Genomic DNA, 19,240 nt, shown 5'->3' on the forward strand with positions numbered 1-19,240 from the left:
TGATTGGATGAAATTGGGTAATTCTGATCTATTTATCCAGATTTCTTTTTTATTATTCACACACAACGTTCAACTTAGGGAGTCTGCTTATTATTCATTCTGTCCACACCTCTACCCAAAGGAGAATACTGTCATTCAAAAGATAGTATTTCTCACGCCTCAGTCACCACCCCCAAATATACTCACACACACACACACACACACACACACACACACACACACACGTACACTCCCACCTTTCTAAAGAGTTTTTAAAGCACACTTCCAATGGTGGCTGGGTTTTATCTTGGGGAGCTATATAGCCTTATGAGAAACAGATTGTTAGTAAAATCGAGGTGCGTCTCTTCTGAAGCAGTCCCTGGTCATTAAGAATGAGTACAAATTGCCTTCATTCTTAACTCTTGTATTTGAAGCATAATTCTTTCGTTCCATTAACTCTGACGTAAGTTCCATGAGGATAAGATGTCCGAGTGCCTGGCACATAGTAGGTGTTCAATAAATATTTCTTGAATGACTGAATAAATAGACACAAACCCATCCGTGTTCATGTCTCTTGAAACCTTAAGAAATTGTTGTTCACATATAAGTGTTAGGGGCTGAGCTAACAACCTTCACAAGATACCTTTTCTTCCAGGTCTCATAAATTGGACCCTGCAGTTAAATGGAAAAGAGTTTAAAATGAGGGAGACAAGGCAACTCAGGAAGACTGTCTTTAAAATATATTCTAATTTAAAAATTGGTCCTGAAATTGTTTCCATCGCTCAGCACAGGAAACAGGGAAGAGTGACTGTAATACTTAGCAGTAGGAATCTACATTATTTCTCTTCAGTGATGTCCTCGCACATCTCCTAGTGTAGAGGTCGGCAAACTTTTTCTGTACCTGGCCAGATAGTAAATATTTGAGGCTTTGTGGGCCACACAGACAGAACTATTCAACTCTGCCATTGTGGTGCAAAAGCAGCACATTTAAGGGGTATGGCCATGTTCCAATAAAACTTTATTTACAGAAAAAAATAGCAGGCTGTATTTGGACCATGGTGATGGTTGGCCAAGGCCTGGTCTAAAGTATATCTAACTGTAATAAGTTACACATTCTATTACATCTCTAAGAGAAGCAGCTACAGAGTTCCCCCTTTGAAGGCATTAAATAAATTATCTTTTATGTATCTAGGCCTTTGGCTTCAATTCATTGTGCAGCACATATAATTTATTTAACTATGTTATATTTGCTATGACGATAAGGAGAACAGAGTTTGTGGACCATAAGATTTTCTTGAATGTGTTAAACTGAGTCAGTGTACCATTTTTTAATGGCCTCCAATGAAATCCTAATTTTATGGAATCCTGGTTTTGTCCTTTTTGCATCTCTGAGCCTTCTCACTTTTGTTTTTTTAGTTTTTTCTTATTGTTGTAACATACACATAACACAATTAACTACTTTAACCACTTTTAACCATTTCAGATCAGTGACATTAAATACATTAACACTGTTGTTTTCATCATCCCCTAATAAACTCAGTAAACACTAATTCCCCACTCTCCCTTTCCCGAACTCCTGGTAATCACCATTCTACTTTCTCTCTGAATTTGACTATTCTAGGTACTGCATATATATGGAATCATGTAACATCTGTCCTTTTCTGTCTAGCTTATTTCACTTAGCAATAATATCTTCATGGTTCATCCCTGTTGTAGCATGTGTCAGAATTCCCTTCCTTTTTAATGCTTAGTAATATTACATTGTGTATACATACCACATTTTTGTTCATTCATTCATGCGTCAATAGACATTTGGTTTGTTTCCACCTTTTGGCTATTGTGAATAATACTGTTACGATCATTGGTATACAAATATCTGTTTGAGACTCAGCTTTCAATTCATTTGGGTATATACCCAATAGTGGAATTGGTGGGTCATATGATAATTCTATGTTTAAGTTTTTGAGGTGCACCATACTGTTTTCCAAAGCACCTGCATGATTTTACATTCCCACCAGCAATGTGGAAGTGTTCTAATTTCTCCACATTCTTGCCAACGCTTATTTTTTTAAAATAATAGCCATTCTAATGGGTATGAAGTGGCATCTCATTGTGGTGCTCACTTGTTTTTCTGTCAATGTTTACACTAAATGTAAAAGACAGTTTAGATACATAAATCAATGTCTGGTGCAAATTAGATTGGTGTGTGTGTGTATGTGTGTGAACGCATGTGCACATTTATTCATCTCCTAGTTGCAAAATTATGTGAGATGGTTTCTAAGAATACGTAAACAGTAAGATTAATAATATAAATAGCTAAATTCATGGCATTGGAAATATAGAAGACTAAAAAAATGAAACTATAGTCCAAATTAAACGAACTTGAGTTTTGTAATGTTACTAAAATTGAAGTGACAGAGTCAATCCTGAACTTCCCAGTGGTGAAAGGAAAAAGGGAAAGAGCACCAATAACATGATTCATTTATTCCAAATGCTTAAAACTGAAGAAAAAAGGTTTTTCTTGGCTCGTAGATACAAGAAATAAGCTATTTTAAATGAGATAATGTTACTGATACCAGCAGCTTTCAGACTGAAAGCAAACAGAATTTTTCATGAATTTAATGGGGTTTGAATTGACTCCATAGCCTGACCATGATTAAGACTTTTTTTGTGTGTAAAATGGTAATTTCAGAGTACAATTAGGAAAACAAAAGTAACTTCACATATTTCAGCAGAGCAATAAAGTCTATTCCTTTGAACTTTAGTCAATGTTTTATGTAGTACAACATGTAAGATCTTGAATTGCCTCATACATGCTTATATATGTACCTAGTATTTCCTTCCCAGGCACAGATTATAAATACATATGTGTTTGTACAAATAGTATTCTTAAGAATATATCCTTACCTTCCATTTGGAAGGAGGAAAAGATCTTCATATTCAAATCTGATATTGGAATTTTTGTTTCAACTTGAAACTACAGGAAGGAATATATCATTTTCAAATTTGGACTAGAAAAAAGTACTTCATAACTGGATAATGTTGTCAAACCACCTTTCAAGCACTTGAATAGCAAGGAAAATTTAAAAATAAGAATTGAAGCCATAGCAAACAGATATTTTTAAGGAACTGAGAAAGTGTCAAAATTACTCTCAAATTGAAAGAACTCGTCTGAAGTTTTACCCAGAAGTTTGTATGAAAGATAATAATTGACATTTCCTGAGCATTTACAATGTTCTTGGTACAGTTCAACGTGCTTTGTATATATTAACTCACTCCTCTAAACTTAATATTAATCCTCGTCATCATTCCCATTTTATAGATGGGAAGCTGAGGCATGGAGCAGCTAAGTATCCTTGCTCCAGGTCATACAAGGAGGAAGTCTTAGAGCTAGGATTCACACACAGCCATGGAGTCTGGCTCCAGAGGCCACAATTCCCCACTAAATTATACTGCCTCTTTATGTCACAGCAGGTAAACCAGAGAAGTATTGACTTGGCCAACTGGCAGATAAGCAGCTCAGATTGTTGTGTCACTATAATTTGTTTTGTTTTTTCTTTGGATGAATTTAACTGTCCTTCAAATTTCCCTTAATACTCTTGGATATAATTCCTAGTGGTAAATATTAAAAATAAATGATACTCTAGGTTCTAGTTAAATGATGAAACCTTATGCAGCCGTTAAAAATCATATTTTTACAAAGAGTGTTAAGACCACGAAGGAATGCTTATAAAATGAAGTAAAGTAGCAGGATATAAATAGTATTATCATTACTTCCAATTTGTCTATGGGGAAGTAGCCTCAGAGAGGTTGTTAGAAGCCAAGTTCCACTCCTGCCCTCAAAAAAATCCATTTTAAAAAAGATGGGAAAGTTTCATTTTGTCTATCACTAGGTAGCAGAATTAGGAATGATTTATTATTTACTTAATTGTCCATAAAATTTACTTGAATACTTTCAAGTAAAAATAGAAAAATAGAAATAAAATAGAAATAAAACTTCATTTTGTAAAAGGCCAATCAGAGCTTTTCATTATAAAAGCCCAGTACCAGCTCCTAGTGATCACTGTATTGTATGATTTAAAATCATTTCCACAGAGCCCTGAGCTGTATAGGTGAAGGTGGCACAGCTTAGACCTGTACTGTCATATGTGGCCACTTAATTTTAAATTAGTTAAAATTAAATAAAATGAAAAACTTAGTTCATCAGTCATATTAGCCCCCATTTCAAGTACTCAGTAGCCACTTGTGGCTAGTGACAGCTTTTCCATCATCACAGAAAGTTCTAATGCACAGCTCTGAGAATCTGGAGCCAGACAACTGGGAATCAAGTTCTGTTACAAGCTGATAACTTGCTGTGTGAAATGGGCAATTTACTCAAACCCTCTGAGCCTACTTCCCCATAGACAAATTGGAACTAGTGATAATATTACTTACCACGTAAGGCAATTAAGAAGATCAAATAAGATAATGCATGTGACATTTCTCTGAAAACTACAGTGCAGTTTACCAGGTAGTTGCTGCTTCACAAGTTCCCTGTTTGAACTCAGTGTCTCTGTGGACTGATTCTAAATCCATGAATGGTCCATACCAAGAATTCTGCTTGAATGGCACCACAAAAACAAGACTTAGCTGCTCTTTACCACAGCTCCTAGGCCTAGTCCTGGGCAGTGTGTATGTTCCATTTCTTCCTTGTAAAAAGCTTCAGCACGCAGCTCTGTATCTGTCTTGTGTAATAACAACTAAAAATTTTCCTTAACAGTGTAAGCACATTGTTCTATTTCCATTAGTAACGGGAAAAAAAAAAAAAAAACTGCCTTTAAAAAGAAAGCAAAGGAAGAGGCTTTGGCTGCCAATGAAATAAATGGGGCAAAATGCTAGTATAGCTAAAAAGTAATCAATCTGAGTGGACAGTGCAGGAATTGAGCAAAAAGATGTTGCCATATGCTGCAAGAACATGAGGTTTTCACTGACAATTACAGCAAGTTCCCCATGCTTCAAAGCTGTTGGGGTACCGATTAAGCGGAAGTACTTGCTCATTCTGAGTTTTTTTCCTTCGTCACTTCTGGTTTTTCCTGCAAAACAACTTGACCAATTTAGACTATTTTAGAGGTGCTGCGTTTCCAGAGCGGTCTCCATCTGACTTCTCATTTAACCATCGGACGGTCAAGTATGAGTCTTGGATGTCTGCAACAAAAACGGGGTGGGAGGAGTCAAGGTCTGACTCAACTCCATGCAGATTCCACACTCACCCTCCCTCTGTCTCCTCCAGGTTTCCGCAAGCCGTGGATGCCTTTGACATTATGACCGCAGAGGATTCCACCGCAGCCATGAGCAGCGACTCGGGCGCTGCGTCCTCTGCAAAGGTGCCGGAGGGCGTGGCGGGCGCGCCCAACGAGGCGGCGCTGCTGGCACTGCTGGAGCGCACAGGCTACAGCATGGTGCAGGAGAACGGGCAGCGCAAATACGGCGGCCCGCCGCCTGGCTGGGAGGGCCCGCACCCACAGCGCGGCTGCGAGGTCTTTGTGGGCAAGATCCCGCGCGACGTGTACGAGGACGAGCTGGTGCCCGTGTTCGAGACCGTGGGCCGCATCTACGAGCTGCGCCTCATGATGGACTTCGACGGCAAGAACCGCGGCTATGCCTTCGTCATGTATTGCCACAAGAACGAGGCCAAGCGCGCTGTGCGCGAGCTCAACAACTACGAGATCCGCCCGGGACGCCTGCTGGGCGTGTGCTGCAGCGTGGACAACTGCCGCCTCTTCATCGGGGGCATCCCCAAGATGAAGAAGCGCGAGGAGATCCTGGAGGAAATCTCCAAGGTCACGGAGGGCGTGCTCGACGTGATCGTCTACGCCAGCGCGGCCGACAAGATGAAGAACCGCGGCTTTGCCTTCGTGGAGTATGAGAGCCACCGCGCCGCCGCCATGGCGCGCCGCAAGCTCATGCCTGGCCGCATCCAGTTGTGGGGCCACCAGATCGCCGTGGACTGGGCCGAGCCCGAGATCGACGTGGATGAGGACGTGATGGAGACCGTGAAGATCCTGTACGTGCGGAACCTCATGATCGAGACCACCGAGGACACCATCAAGAAGATCTTCGGCCAGTTCAACCCGGGCTGCGTGGAGCGTGTCAAGAAGATCCGCGACTACGCCTTTGTGCACTTTGCCAGCCGCGAGGACGCCGTGCACGCCATGAACAACCTCAATGGCACTGAGCTGGAGGGCTCATGCCTTGAGGTGACGCTGGCCAAGCCCGTGGACAAGGAGCAGTACTCCCGCTACCAGAAGGCGGCCAAGGGTGGCGGCACGGCCGAGGTGGCAGCGGTGCAGCAGCCCAGCTACGTGTACTCTTGCGACCCCTACACGCTGGCTTACTACGGCTACCCCTACAACGCGCTCATCGGGCCCAACAGGGACTACTTCGTGAAAGGTTAGTGGGGGCAGTTCTCCTGGGTAGGCCCCCGAGAGCCACATCTGCTAGGCAGGCAGTGACAGAGGTGTTGTGGCTGTAATTGACTGAGCTGGTAGACGCTGACCCCCTATCCACTGCTGTTTGGGTGTCAGTTCTGTATCCTGTTATTTGCTGGCACTAAAGGCATTCACTTGTATATAGCATTGAGAGAGATTCAGATCGTTCTTATGTATGGGGTGAAAGGTAAAATCATGGGGGTATTATGTAAGCTCTTCTTGGATGGTGCCCTTTCAGGATCTACCCAATTGGGGGCTAGTCTCTAGGTACTTAGGTTAAAACCTACTTGTGAAATTATATCTTTAGCATATTGGAAAGTAGGGGGCACAGTGTTGTTGGTTTGGGGTTTGTTTGTTGTTTTTAAATCATTGGCTAGGGTACAATGAAACTAAGCATTATACTAGGAAACAAAATACCCAGGTTCTGGGTCCTGCTCTGAGAATAATTGGCTCTGTGACTTCAGTCAGTCTCTTCAACCTCCCTAAGCTTGTTTTCTCATGCATAAAATGAGGAAGGTGAACCACCAGATCCACTTTCAGTTCTAACTTTTATACAATCTGTAAACGTTTTTCTTTATTGAAATTGCAATTGCTATCCTAGGAACTCACTCTGCAAGTTCATCTCTTGCATCAAGCAGACATGCTTATGATGCAAATCTGGGCTAGAATAGAATGTTTGAAGCATCTTTACCAGCTCATTGAAGAACAAAGGTGTGTAGCCCCCTGCAACTTAGACTTGGGGCAAACACCTAAATGCCGAGAGCCTTCAGTTAAGGTCTGCCTCCTGTACTGTCACTGTTGGTTGCTCATCATTTTTTTGTATTGTTATTATAAGCAGGCAGCATAAGAGGCCGGGGTCGAGGTGCAGCTGGCAACAGAGCCCCGGGTCCCAGGGGTTCCTACCTCGGGGGATATTCTGCTGGCCGTGGTATATATAGCCGATATCATGAAGGGAAAGGAAAGCAGCAAGAAAAAGGATATGAACTTGTACCGAATTTGGAAATCTCTACTGTCAATCCAGTTGCCATTAAACCTGGTACAGGTCAGTATAAACCAGAGTGAGAATGCATCCATTCAGCCTAAACCCCAACCCTCTCTTTGAAGTGACCCCAAACCTACCTCGTGCTCGTTCATCTGCACATGGGTTCCTCTTCTCATAGGCAGCCAGAGATTAGGCAAAGAATGGGCCTCCTGGCCTTTCTCATCTGGAACGTAAAAGGATGATCTAGTTCTGACCATGCTCAACTCAGATTTTCTAGTAGTGGGTTTTTCCAATGGATGTCACCAAATGTTGGGCTTTTTCTCAATCTATGACTGAGTCGGCAGAGTTGGAAGAATATGAGGCTCTTCTGTATCTTCTACCAGTTAAAAACTGTCTTCCTTACTCAAGCCTATTTCTGCCCCAGTCATTAGAAGCCAGAGGGTGGAGCTTATTGCCATTCTGAGAGTTGTAGAAAATTCCCCTCTGAGAGCAAATAGCACTACTTGTCCCTTGTCATAGTCTTAACAAACCAAAATGCCTGTGAACCAGACAGCGGTGAAAGCTTTTGCAGCTGCTAAATTGTCCAGATTCTAATTCCCAGCACTCGTTTCCTCCTCTTGCTGAATCAGTAGATTGGGAGTACGGGTGCTCAAGTAATTCATACCAGGGACCTTGAACTTGACTTTCACCTCCAGGCCTCACAAACCAGTTTGCTAATGTTATCAGTGCCCTTTGGTGAAACAGGTCTTCTTTCTGATCCTAACCTGCAGGGAACTTCATTTAACCCCTCAGTGTGAGTGTAGCACAAACGCCTGATTAGCACACCCACTCAAGCTTCCACACACACAAAAAGCCAGTTGTGGGTAATCAGAGTGATCCTCCTCCACACCTCTTCCTGGTTTAACAGAGGGTAGGTTGAAGAGCTCTTCGAGAATATCCTCACTTTGAAGCTCAGTTACTCTGATTTTCTCCTGGTTGAAGATTTGTATGTTCTTTCTAGTTAAAGCAGTCAAGGAATCGGTGCATTTGAGGCATAGGTTTGCGTTGGCCACAAAGGGCTTAAAAGCATTTTCCCATAAAGCTTTCTTTTGAATTAATCTAGGGATAATGAGTTGTTTTTGTTTTTGTTTTGTTTTGCCTGTGAAAAAATTCTGCAATTTCTGCAGTTAAGTGAGTGAGAAGGAAGGAACTCTTTAGACTGCATTTCCTTATAAATGCCATTGGTGTTATAAGCAAGATCCCATATCTCTCTGTAATTCCATAAAACAGAGCCTGGAGACAGGAGTTCTCACTTTTGCTTGTTGGGAAAGGGACTCCTATTGTCAAGTTGCAGTAGCTTAAACCATTTTTAAACTACTGATTGCGTCCTGGGGCCTGAGGTAGAAATTCCTGTGAGGTTATAGCCAGAGCAATCCACAGTTACTTAGTACAATCCCACTGTAACTATACCTCGTAACCTTCTCTGGGCCCCATCCCCTTAGCCTCTATTTCTGATTCATCCAGAAAATTAGAGCTTTTTGTTTTAAGAAAACTACCAGGACCATGGTGAAGTATCTGGGCACAAGACCATATGGTTGGAAAGAAAGGTAAAAGATCTGGTTAAGGTTTTAGGTATATTTTATTGAATGGCCATGCCATTGTTGAGCCTACAGTTAAATCTGTCTCTTTCCCTTAAATCAAATCAGCTTTCATTGGAATAAATATACCTACAGTTGGAGGAAAAACCATAAATGAAAGAATATTTTGTGTATGCATTTCATATTCTTGCTTATCCTTTCAACTCATATACACACCGTGCACTAACACAAACTCCCCCAAATCATGGCTAGTGTTTTTTCATTTTTACCTCTCTTTATTATACATTGACATTCAATAACTGCTGTCTGTCTGAATCTCTGGTTGAAATGAGCCCTTTGGACTAGACTCACAGAAACACCTTTGAATTGGCAGGTCACATCAAAAAACTAGTCACTACTGCTTCACTAGTATGAGTGGACATTAGAAAATTAGGGAATTTTCTGTCTTTTTATTCTGTATTTTTCCGTGAATCAATAATGTTGAAATCTGAAACACAGGGTGGGGAAGATGTACACAGACCTCTGAGTTCTCAGAATGAAACTTTCCACGTCACCTGTTTCTTAAAACATGGTGAAAGTGAAAAGGGCAGTAGGTCTGGTAATAAGTGAGGTGAGCGAAAAGGAAGGAACAAGTGGGCTTACTCTCAACTTGTTGAGCCTCAAGCCTCTGATCTCACTTATTATTCTGAGCCTGTTTTCTTTGTTCGAAGGGCCTTTCTTGCTCTGTAGGACATCAAGAGTAAGATTCAAAATGAGGTCTTTCTCTAGAAGCAGTGGGAAATGTTGGTGCCGAAACCTAACTCTAGACTTTCCTTCTGTGATGATTATTGGGAGCCTCCGCCCGACCCACATGGTTCCATTTGAAAGACAAGCAGAGGGAGTACCCGCCACCTCCCCTCTCTCCCTCTTGGGTAGCACCTCCTACCTGTGCTCTGAGAGCATACATTAGCAGGGAGAAGCCCATGACTGCCCAACTTGGTTTTCAAAAATATCATTGGGAAAGTGATGGACCTTCCTCAGTGACTGAAAATGCCTGACCTTTGTTTCCCTGTTACTTTTCTCTTTCAGTGGCCATCCCTGCCATTGGGGCCCAGTATTCCATGTTTCAGGCAGCGCCAGCTCCTAAAATGATAGAAGACGGCAAAATCCACGCAATGGAGCACATGATCAGCCCCATCGCCGTGCAGACAGACCCGGCCAGTGCTGCCGCTGCTGCCGCCGCCGCTGCCGCCGTCATTCCCACTGTGTCAACGCCACCACCTTTCCAGGTAGACTTCATGGTGCGGTCCTTGTAATTTGTGTGTGAGGCTTGGCCTCTCTCTATCATGGATTCATTTAATATTCAGCAGGAGAATTTACTCTGTGCTGAGCTCTCTGTTAAAACTCTGGGATTGGGTGACAGAAAAAAACTAATATAAATCATGACAGGACAGAAAGGTTTATAAAGATAAATTTTTAAAATCTATTAAAAATGTATTTAGAATATTTAAAAATTTATTTTAAAATTTTTAAATAATAAATACACTAACATTATCACTGTATTAAAGATGGGAAGCAATGTGCAAAAATGACATGTAATTTCTCAGCGTCATCATATTGTACGTACTATATGTTTTATGACTGGGTAATTGTAACTCTTCTTTTTATTGTTTTAGCATAGACACACAAAAGTCTAGGGAGATAGTTCCCATTTTCCCATTCAAATTGCAGTTCAATGAAGATTTTTTGTTGTTGTTATCTCTCTCTCTCTCTCTCTTTCTTTCTCTTTCTTCTCCCTCTTAGTATGTATGTGTGTGAATATATACATAGTATTTGTATAGTTCTATATATAAGTAAGTTTGTACATGGAGAGAAATAGTTGCAGAGAAGCAGATATAGGAAACTGTAAAATCTGCCCTTAATCCCCTCCTCCAACCATAGCCAACTATTACCACATCTCCCATTCTAATCTCACTATTCCAGCCTCCTTCCCCACCTTTGCTCAAGTGTTCTCTTATCTAGGGTTTCTTTTGTCTCATCTCTTCTGTAGAGTTTTTCCCAACCACCTAACCTAAGACATCGTCTCTCCTGCACTTCTCGTTATCTACATGTTTACTTGGCACATGACTACCAATACGTTCTGTCACCCCACTTACAATGAAACTTTTCCAGACCAACAGCTGTATCTTACATTTCTTTGTATCTTTAGTGCATGGCTCATAGGGAATACCTAGAAGTGACAAGTCCTTCATCCAAACAAAAAAAGTCTTGTCAAAGCTATTCTTTGTGAGGCAGTGAATCTCAAATACTTTATCAATCAACAAGCACGAATATTCAGGCCTGGGGACACTTTACTAATTGGATAAAAGTTATCCAGGGAACGTGTTTAAAAAACAGATTCTTAGACTCAAACCCCAGAAGATTCCAATTCACAGAACTGAACTGGGGTTCTGGAATCCGTGTTTTGTACAAGCTCTTCAGTGATGCTGAAACAGAGCCAGGCTTGTGAGCACCGACCGCAGTAGGTCTGTTAGTTGCGTTTGCCCATGTGAGTACCAATCTTGACTGCATTATTCAGAAAGGTTAGAGTTAATTCATCCATCAATATGTCATACTGTGTTCGTTCTTTAACTCCGGACTTCCTGAAGCCAAAAAAGGAATGGGTTTTAAATGACTCACTGTAGAATGACAGCTAAGTATAGTTATTATTTGTGTACTGTAAATATCTACATTTAACCTACAAGCAATACTTGCTGGAATTCCGGTAATATTTCTAATTCCTCCTTGTTGAGAAACTCATCAACTTTTGTCGTTGGCATGTAGCATCAGTTCTGATTAGGTCCAAATTACAGGCCTCACAGTCCTCTTCAGAATAGCAGACTGTTTCCATTTTATGTCACTCTGCTCTGGATGTCACCATCATAGTCTTTATTCAAAGTCTTTGTTTATGAATTTTTCAATGTACAATCCTTATCAATTGGTTTCTTTGGAGATTTTTTTCCCTCCGGCGTATTCTACAGAATGCCCAGTGCCGCTTACTTATTTAACCTGGGGATGGCTTCTTTGCGTGTGTGTGGCTTGGGTGCTGCCCCTCCAGTCCAAGTACTCTGTGTCCTGCCTCTGAGTTCTCTGACCTTGGTTCTCTGCCATGTTCAGTCTTCTGCCCCCTCTGTATTCTCTGCCAAATTGCAACAGAAGAAGGAGCATTTTATGCCCTAGTGATTGGTGAATATAACACCTTTCTGAGTGGAGCCACACTAGAAATCATTTCCCAGTACAGCTTCCAGAACCTTCCTGTGGAACACCCTCAGTCATCCCCTGTCTCACAGGTGCTCAGGGATGTTCCTGGTTAGCCATTTTATAGCCAAGATTTCAAATAGCCTTTATAAGTAATACAGAAACTATTTATTGGTGGAGGCAGTCATTTTTTCACATTGATTTCTCAAAGCTTTCTCAATCTTCACAACAAATATGTGGTATAAGTAGAGCAAAGTTAGCCATTGCTGTTTAAAAGAAGGGAAAGCAGGTCTTTTTCTCTACCCCTCCCCTAATTCCTCCACTCAACCCCACCCCATCTCTGACCCCAGTGTTGGGCTGAATTATAGCATACGGAAAGATTTCTTTCAGATGTCTTCTCTGCGATTTCCTCCCTTTGTGCCTTTGTCATTAAATATATGTCCACACATTTGGAAAAGATTGTGTCTTGCTGTGATCCACAGCCTTCCCAATTCCGAAGCTTCTCTCCCTGGTTGTAAAGTGTTGCCCATGAGATATTCATTGTTATAGGTGGTAGGAGGCAAGATAATGTAGGCTAAAAGTGCAGATTCCGGAGTCACACATCCCACAGCTTAAAAGCTGTGTCACCTTGTACAAGTCCTTTAACACTTCTGAACCTCCATATACTCATAGTGCCAGCTTCATCGGTGGTGGATGACTCAATAATGTCATACAAATAAGGCACTTAGAATAGTACCTGGTAGACCCTAATCTCTCAGTTATTATTATCATTAGTGTAATTATTATTTTGGTTACAGTTGGAAAAAATGACTCTTAGATTATGAAATTCCTTTGAACGTAATTTTGTGACTCTGATCTGCAGATTTTGTAAAGGAATGACAACGTACTCCTTTATAGAAATCCAGGGGGAAATAATTTTTTTAATCTAATTCTCCATATATCCTGAATTGCTTATTTGAAGATGCATTAAGACATAACGACAATAGCAGCATTTGCTACAGGGCATTCTGTGGAAGATAAAGTGCACCAGATACTTTGTTAAATGTGTTTTCTTTTACCAAAAATCCCCTTTTCATAGCAAACACTTTGGGAAATACTGAACCCACAGTCTTCTCTCTCTATGCCTATTTGCTCTGAAAACGTAGTATTTTACACTTTCCAGTAGAGAGAAGGAAGTAACGGACTTTTATCGTCAGTGATGCCATCTACAGTGAGTCAGCCTTACGTAGCTTGTCTCCCACTTCCTTCTAATGTGAAAACTCCTCCTTATCCTTCAAAACCCAGCTCAAATGTCTCCACTTCCGAGATGCTTTCTCTAACTACTCAAGTTAGTTGGTTCCTTCCCAAAACTTTTACAACAATTTCTATATACAGTGGTGTTATATCTTACGTGAGAGATGGTGGAAACCATTATTATTTGGTGAAAATTGTGCATGATCACAATTTTTAAAAGACACAGCTTAAGAAAGCTTCCCCTTTGGAGATCTACCAGGGATGCCAAAAAAATGGATACAAGTGGACACTGGTAAACGTTGCTCAAGCAGTAGTTCGCCATAATCCAAAGTGTCTGTCTGGACCCTGATCGTAATCACTTTGAGCACCTCTTTGTTAGGCACGGCCGGAGGCTAGAGGACTGAGTCTGGAGACCAAGATTGGTCCATTAGAATTTATTTGGCGTGTTTGAGCTGTGGGAGGTCAGGCTGTGGCAGAGGGAAAAGATCATAACCTCTTCCAGCAAAGAGGGGTGTGGAGTTTTATAGGAGGGGGTAAATGATGCTGTCCCCCCTTCAATGACAAAGGGTTTCAGGGCATGACTAAGCCCTCCAGCTCCACACCCTGGGCCTGGTCGCCCAGGCCCCTAGGAGAATAAGCAAGACAGGATCATGGACAAGATGGCTTTCAAGATAAGGTTTCTGCTCCTGGCCTAAATATGGCGTAACTCTCTTGTAATTGCAGAAGTCAAATGTGTCCTGTATTCATCTTTTGTTACCAGCATATATTGAATATCACAATTTCAATACAGTTTTCCTTTCTTAAAATGTGTATACATTTTTTTGGCACCCTCTGTATATACTTTGTTCCATAATGTTGTCAGTCTATTCTCTTTGTTTTTGAAACATCCTGTTTCTTCAGTTAAGTATGAGTGAGGCAGCTGCCATGTATTTTAGGGCCATATTTTAGGAAAAATACTTATTTTTAGTTACAATGAGATCAACTGAGTAAAGGGTAGATTCTCAACTCCCTTCGCTAGCTCCCTCTGGGGTTTGTGCTGATTGAGTAGAAGGTGGGTAGGAGATTCTAGAGTAAATAAACTTTCCCTCAGCATTCCAGTTCTCTGTCACCAGTTGAATTTGAATTAGCCTTGAGGATGCAACTGCACCTTAGCTTAATGGCTCACAGCACTTAACAATAATTGTTATTTGTTTACCCTTCTACCTCCCCACCCTGAGAGTGGACACCTCCCTTTTTACCTCTGAGAGCTGAACAAATGAATGGAGTTGTTGAATGAATTAGGTGACTAAACAGGATAGGTACCTACAAGCAAGCAGTAAGGAATCTTTTCCTCTTCCTCAGGGCCGCCCAATAACTCCAGTGTACACGATGGCTCCAAACGTTCAGAGAATTCCCACTGCCGGGATCTACGGGGCCAGTTACGTTCCATTTGCTGCTCCAGCCACAGCCACGATCACCACACTACAGAAGAACGCGGCCGCTGCGGCCGCCGTTTATGGAGGATACGCGGGCTATATACCTCAGGCCTTCCCTGCTGCTGCTATTCAGGTTCCCATTCATGACGTCTACCAGACATACTGATTCTGATGACCAGAGCGGAGACAAACCACAAAACTACTACTGAAGGAACACTTTACTATTTATGAAGAAACAACGTGTTGGACTAGCACATATATGAAACCTGAAAGTGAAGAATGTAATCAAATATCATACTGAAATATTTTATACACATGAAGTTTCCATTAGTTTTTTAAGACTATTTTCAGTTTTGCAGGCCGGTGTTCATACATTTCTAAGAGACTTACAAAGGTTCGTACCTTAATACCATCTCTTAAAAATTTGTATGCTGTAGTACGTTTGTATAGAGGTTTTTGTTTTTGTATTTTTAAGGATATATTTTCAGTATGAAGGTTATTTTCTTAACTTCTGCACTCCAGAGATTTCTATTTTGTAGTACCTTCAATAATATATCAACTATATATTAAAAAGCACACTTGAGCAGCTAGGGAACTATTTTGAAAAATATATTCAATATTTAAAGAAACAAACAATAGTGCTTTAAAAATACTACATAAAACATTATTTTAAAAATTATACTGGAAAGTGCAATTTTAAAATTTCTGCTGGCATTAAGGGTTGACGGTGTTACCGTGTGTTATCCACGATGGTTCTATTTTTTTAAAGAAATTAAACACTCGATCTCTCCTTAAGCCAACATTGAAAAGACTTGTCACACTTCTGAGTCCAAACACTGGAAACCTGCCACCATTACCCTGGGCCCCTGCTCTCTACGTGTCTTTGCTCTTAAACACGTTCCCTCCTTCCTCCCCTAGTCTTGCCCTCTTTCTATCCCCAGTTCCACCTCCCTGTGTGGCAAGTCTAGGGCAAATGAGTCACTGATAGAGAAACCATTGATGACTTTTATACTTCTTCCTGGGTTTTTGTTGGGGTTTTTTGTTTTGGTTGGGGAGGAATTTTCAATAGCAGACTATGTGTAAGCACAAGATTTTAACAGTTTGCATAAGACATCTTTGCATAGCTATTGAATTGTCCCATATAAAACTTCAATTCCTTTTCTAATGCTTTTATTTTATTTGTTTTTGAAGTATGAGTTTGTAGAGACAATGAATGTTATTGTAGACAAGGTCCCCAAAGACTCTTGTTGCAGAAAGTTATGCTTCTAGTTGCCTTATCATGTTTCATGTGGAATGTCTGTGGTAGTCAAGGGTGTTGGAAATACTGTGTTTATTGAACAGGGCTTTCCTCTGTTGCTGTGCACGTGGCAGGTGAACTGAATTGGGGCGTGCACATCCAAGAGGAGGAGAGAAGACCTGCAGGAGTTAAAAGATAGTTTGTAAATATCTCCTAATGCTCCTTTTTAGTTGTTTTATGTTCCTGAAGTTCATAGTATATTGTTTAATGCAAAAATGAAACCATTTTTATTTCAATGTTATTAAAAAGTTGTTTTATTAGGAAGTAAATGTATTGTTGCAGTGTTTTGTGCCTGTTTGAAGGCTTTTGTTTAACAGAGTGAATGTAAAATACAGTAAAATGTTAAGATTGTCATCTACTTTATGAAATACATCAACCTGGAATTTTTTGAAAGGCTCTGTCAAGGAAGCGAGGTGTGCAATAGGTAGCAAGTAACAGTTGTGTTTTCATGTCATATTAGAGATCCATAAAATCTTCCCACTCACGGAATTTTTGCTGGTGGCTGAATTCTTATTTCTAGATTAATAAATAGGATCATGCCTTAGCACATATTTTAGTTTTGTTTTAAATTTTAAATTAAGAGATTCCCAAATGGCTTTTTCCCCTCCTCGTCTTAAGGTGGGATGAATTTTTTATATATAAGCAATATTTATTTATTGTGTAAAATTATTGCGTGCCTGCAAAGGCCTTTAAATATTCCTAACATTCCTTTCCATCATTCTTAAATGACATAAAGTAATTGTGCAATGTTCCCGATGATGTACCCAGCAAGCTTCATCCAAACTCAATTCTGTTGGAATGAGCAGTCCAATATAATGCAGTTTGGATCAGATCATCCCTTGACTTTGTGTGAAAGAAGTACTCTCCGTCCAGTGTAGGATTGTCACAGAGGTTCACTGGATAAGATTCTGACCCAGCGGTCTTACTGTATTTTACATGTGCCTGTAAATTATTTGGGGGGAAAAAAGGTAATAAAAAGAAAAATATGATATCTTAACATGGCAAATACCAAACTACCTTAAAGACAAATGTTGGTGACATAGCCAGTTAAGTATCAGTGAGCCTCTTAACTATTTCTGTTTCAAAACCATTTCACGTACACTACTGAGGTAAGTTTATAACTTGAAATGTGAACTTTTTTTTTTTTTTAGGGTTAAGAACAAACTATATAAATGTACAAAAAAAAAAGCTATAGAGTTCTCTGTTTTCAAACATGCTAGAAGTTTAGTTATCTTTAGTTGCCTTGTATTTGAAAAGCTTTTAAATTTATTTAGAGCCTGCTCCATTTATAATACATTCTTAGGATGTACGTAGTAAATAAAGCTTTCTTTAAAGCAATTTCAAGACGTTCTCTTAAATTGTGTTTTCTTTTTTTATACTGATTTTTCCCCCCTAACAAAACTAGAAAAACCCTTACAGCATAGAAGGAATCGACTAATTCAGTATTTTCAGCTGGAGAAACCAGCAAGTTGCTATCATGTTTTTTGGTTTGGAATTACCACTGAAGACAGGGTACATAGTAAAAATTGTGAATTATCACTATATCACCTTGAGGTCAGGTGATTAAAGGTTGAACACTCGAATCTGGATTGTTCATTCTTGTTCTTTTTTTTTAAGATTTATTGGGGAAGGGGAACAGGACTTTATTGGGGATCAGTGTGTACTTCCAGGACTTTTTTTTTTTTTTTCCAAGTCAAGTTGTTGTCCTTTCAATCTTAGTTGTGGAGGGTGCCGTTCAGCTTCAAGTTGTTGTCCTTTCAGTCTTAGTTGTGGAGGGCGCAGCTCAGCTCCAGGTGGAGTTGCCGTTGCTAGTTGTAGGGGGCACAGCCCACCATCCCTTGCCGGAACCAACTGAGCCATCCGGGAGCTCAGTGGCAGCTCAGCTCAAGGTGCCGTGTTCAATTTTAGTTGCAGGGGGCAGAGCCCACCATCCCTTGCGGGACTCGAGGAATTGAACTGGCAACCTTGTGGTTGAGAGCCCGCATTCCAACCAACAACTGAGCCATCCAGGAGGCAGTTCAGCTCAAGGTGCCGTGTTCAATCTTAGTTGCAGGGGGCAGAGCCCACCATCCCTTGTGGGACTCGAGGAATTGAACTGTCAACCTTGTGGTTGAGAGCCCACTGGCCCATGTGGGAATCGAACCGGCATCCTTCGGAGTTCGGAGCACGGAGCTCTAACCGCCTGAGCCACCGGGCCAGCCCTGTTCATTCTTTTTCTAATGAGAAAAATCATCTGGATGGGAATAGGATATGGCAAAGCCTGTTATTCTTCTCTGTACTGAAGTTTGCGTATGATTCCGAGAGCTTTACACTCAGAACTCTAAATTGAGGCAGTTATGTAACATTGAGTTAGTTGTTTGGTGTTTTTTATGAAAGTGCTGGGGTGACCTGAATATGGGTCACTTCATCTGGAACCAAAGCCTTCTGTTTCTCATTTTCACAGTACACCGCAAGGTTAACCAGAACACTTCCTTCCCTTTTCTCTAAAGATCATCACTGACTTCAGGCAGTATCCATCAGCAAAGCCAATCAAATGATTCAAGGGAAAGTGATGGGTTGTCAATGGAATTACTTCTAAAAATTGCCCCACATGCCATTTTGCCATTGATTAAAATGAATGGTTTTACCTTCTTAGTCTTGAGCAGCTGGGTATGGCCTCCCAACCTACATTTCTTGGAATACTAACTTCCTGCTTCCTCTTAAAAAGACAAAGTCCTTTTTAGAGGCAGAAGAGGCTGGGAAACTTTCCAAGATGACAGATCATTAGGCAGCATTTTAAAGGGCAACAGATCTGCTGATTTCCTTCTTGTTCTAGGAGAAAAGTACAGATGCACTTCAAAAAGCAGAATCTTGCACTGTTCGATTGAAAAAGAATTAACAATCATACAAAAATGTACATTGCACTCTATTAGGTGCCAGGCTTTGTTCTAGGTGCTGTGGTGGCTACAGCATGAACAAAACCAACAAAATCCTGCGCACGTACAGCTTACATTCCAGTAGGAGAACACAGACAAAAGGAGCAGGTAAATAGCATGTCAGGTGGGGATAAATGCTATGATTATATGATTCATTAG

At 40.8% G+C, this 19,240-nt stretch overlaps 1 protein-coding gene across 17 annotated transcripts in view; it reads left to right on the forward strand.

Moving 5' to 3' along the window:
* Window positions 1-17,510, forward strand: part of RBM47 (RNA binding motif protein 47) — a 150,151-nt gene extending 132,641 nt beyond the window's left edge. For 14 of the 17 annotated variants that reach the window (XM_019751964.3, XM_074324587.2, XM_019751965.3 and 11 more), the window contains 4 exons: window positions 5,249-6,408; window positions 7,282-7,488; window positions 10,074-10,273; window positions 14,796-17,510. In XM_019751964.3, the coding sequence (XP_019607523.2) occupies window positions 5,280-6,408; window positions 7,282-7,488; window positions 10,074-10,273; window positions 14,796-15,035 (1,776 nt within the window). In that variant the 5' untranslated portion in view covers window positions 5,249-5,279 and the 3' untranslated portion in view covers window positions 15,036-17,510. The remainder of the gene's footprint in view (window positions 1-5,248; window positions 6,409-7,281; window positions 7,489-10,073; window positions 10,274-14,795) is intronic. The other 3 variants (XM_074324592.2, XM_074324593.2, XM_088790036.1) reach the window with 2 other exon arrangements.
* The last annotated feature ends 1,730 nt before the right edge of the window (window positions 17,511-19,240 follow it).

The sequence above is a fragment of the Rhinolophus sinicus genome, chromosome 1, assembly GCF_057876585.1.
Source record: "Rhinolophus sinicus isolate RSI-liver-muscle chromosome 1, RSI-T2T, whole genome shotgun sequence".
In the NCBI taxonomy this organism is placed as follows: Eukaryota; Metazoa; Chordata; class Mammalia; order Chiroptera; family Rhinolophidae; genus Rhinolophus; species Rhinolophus sinicus.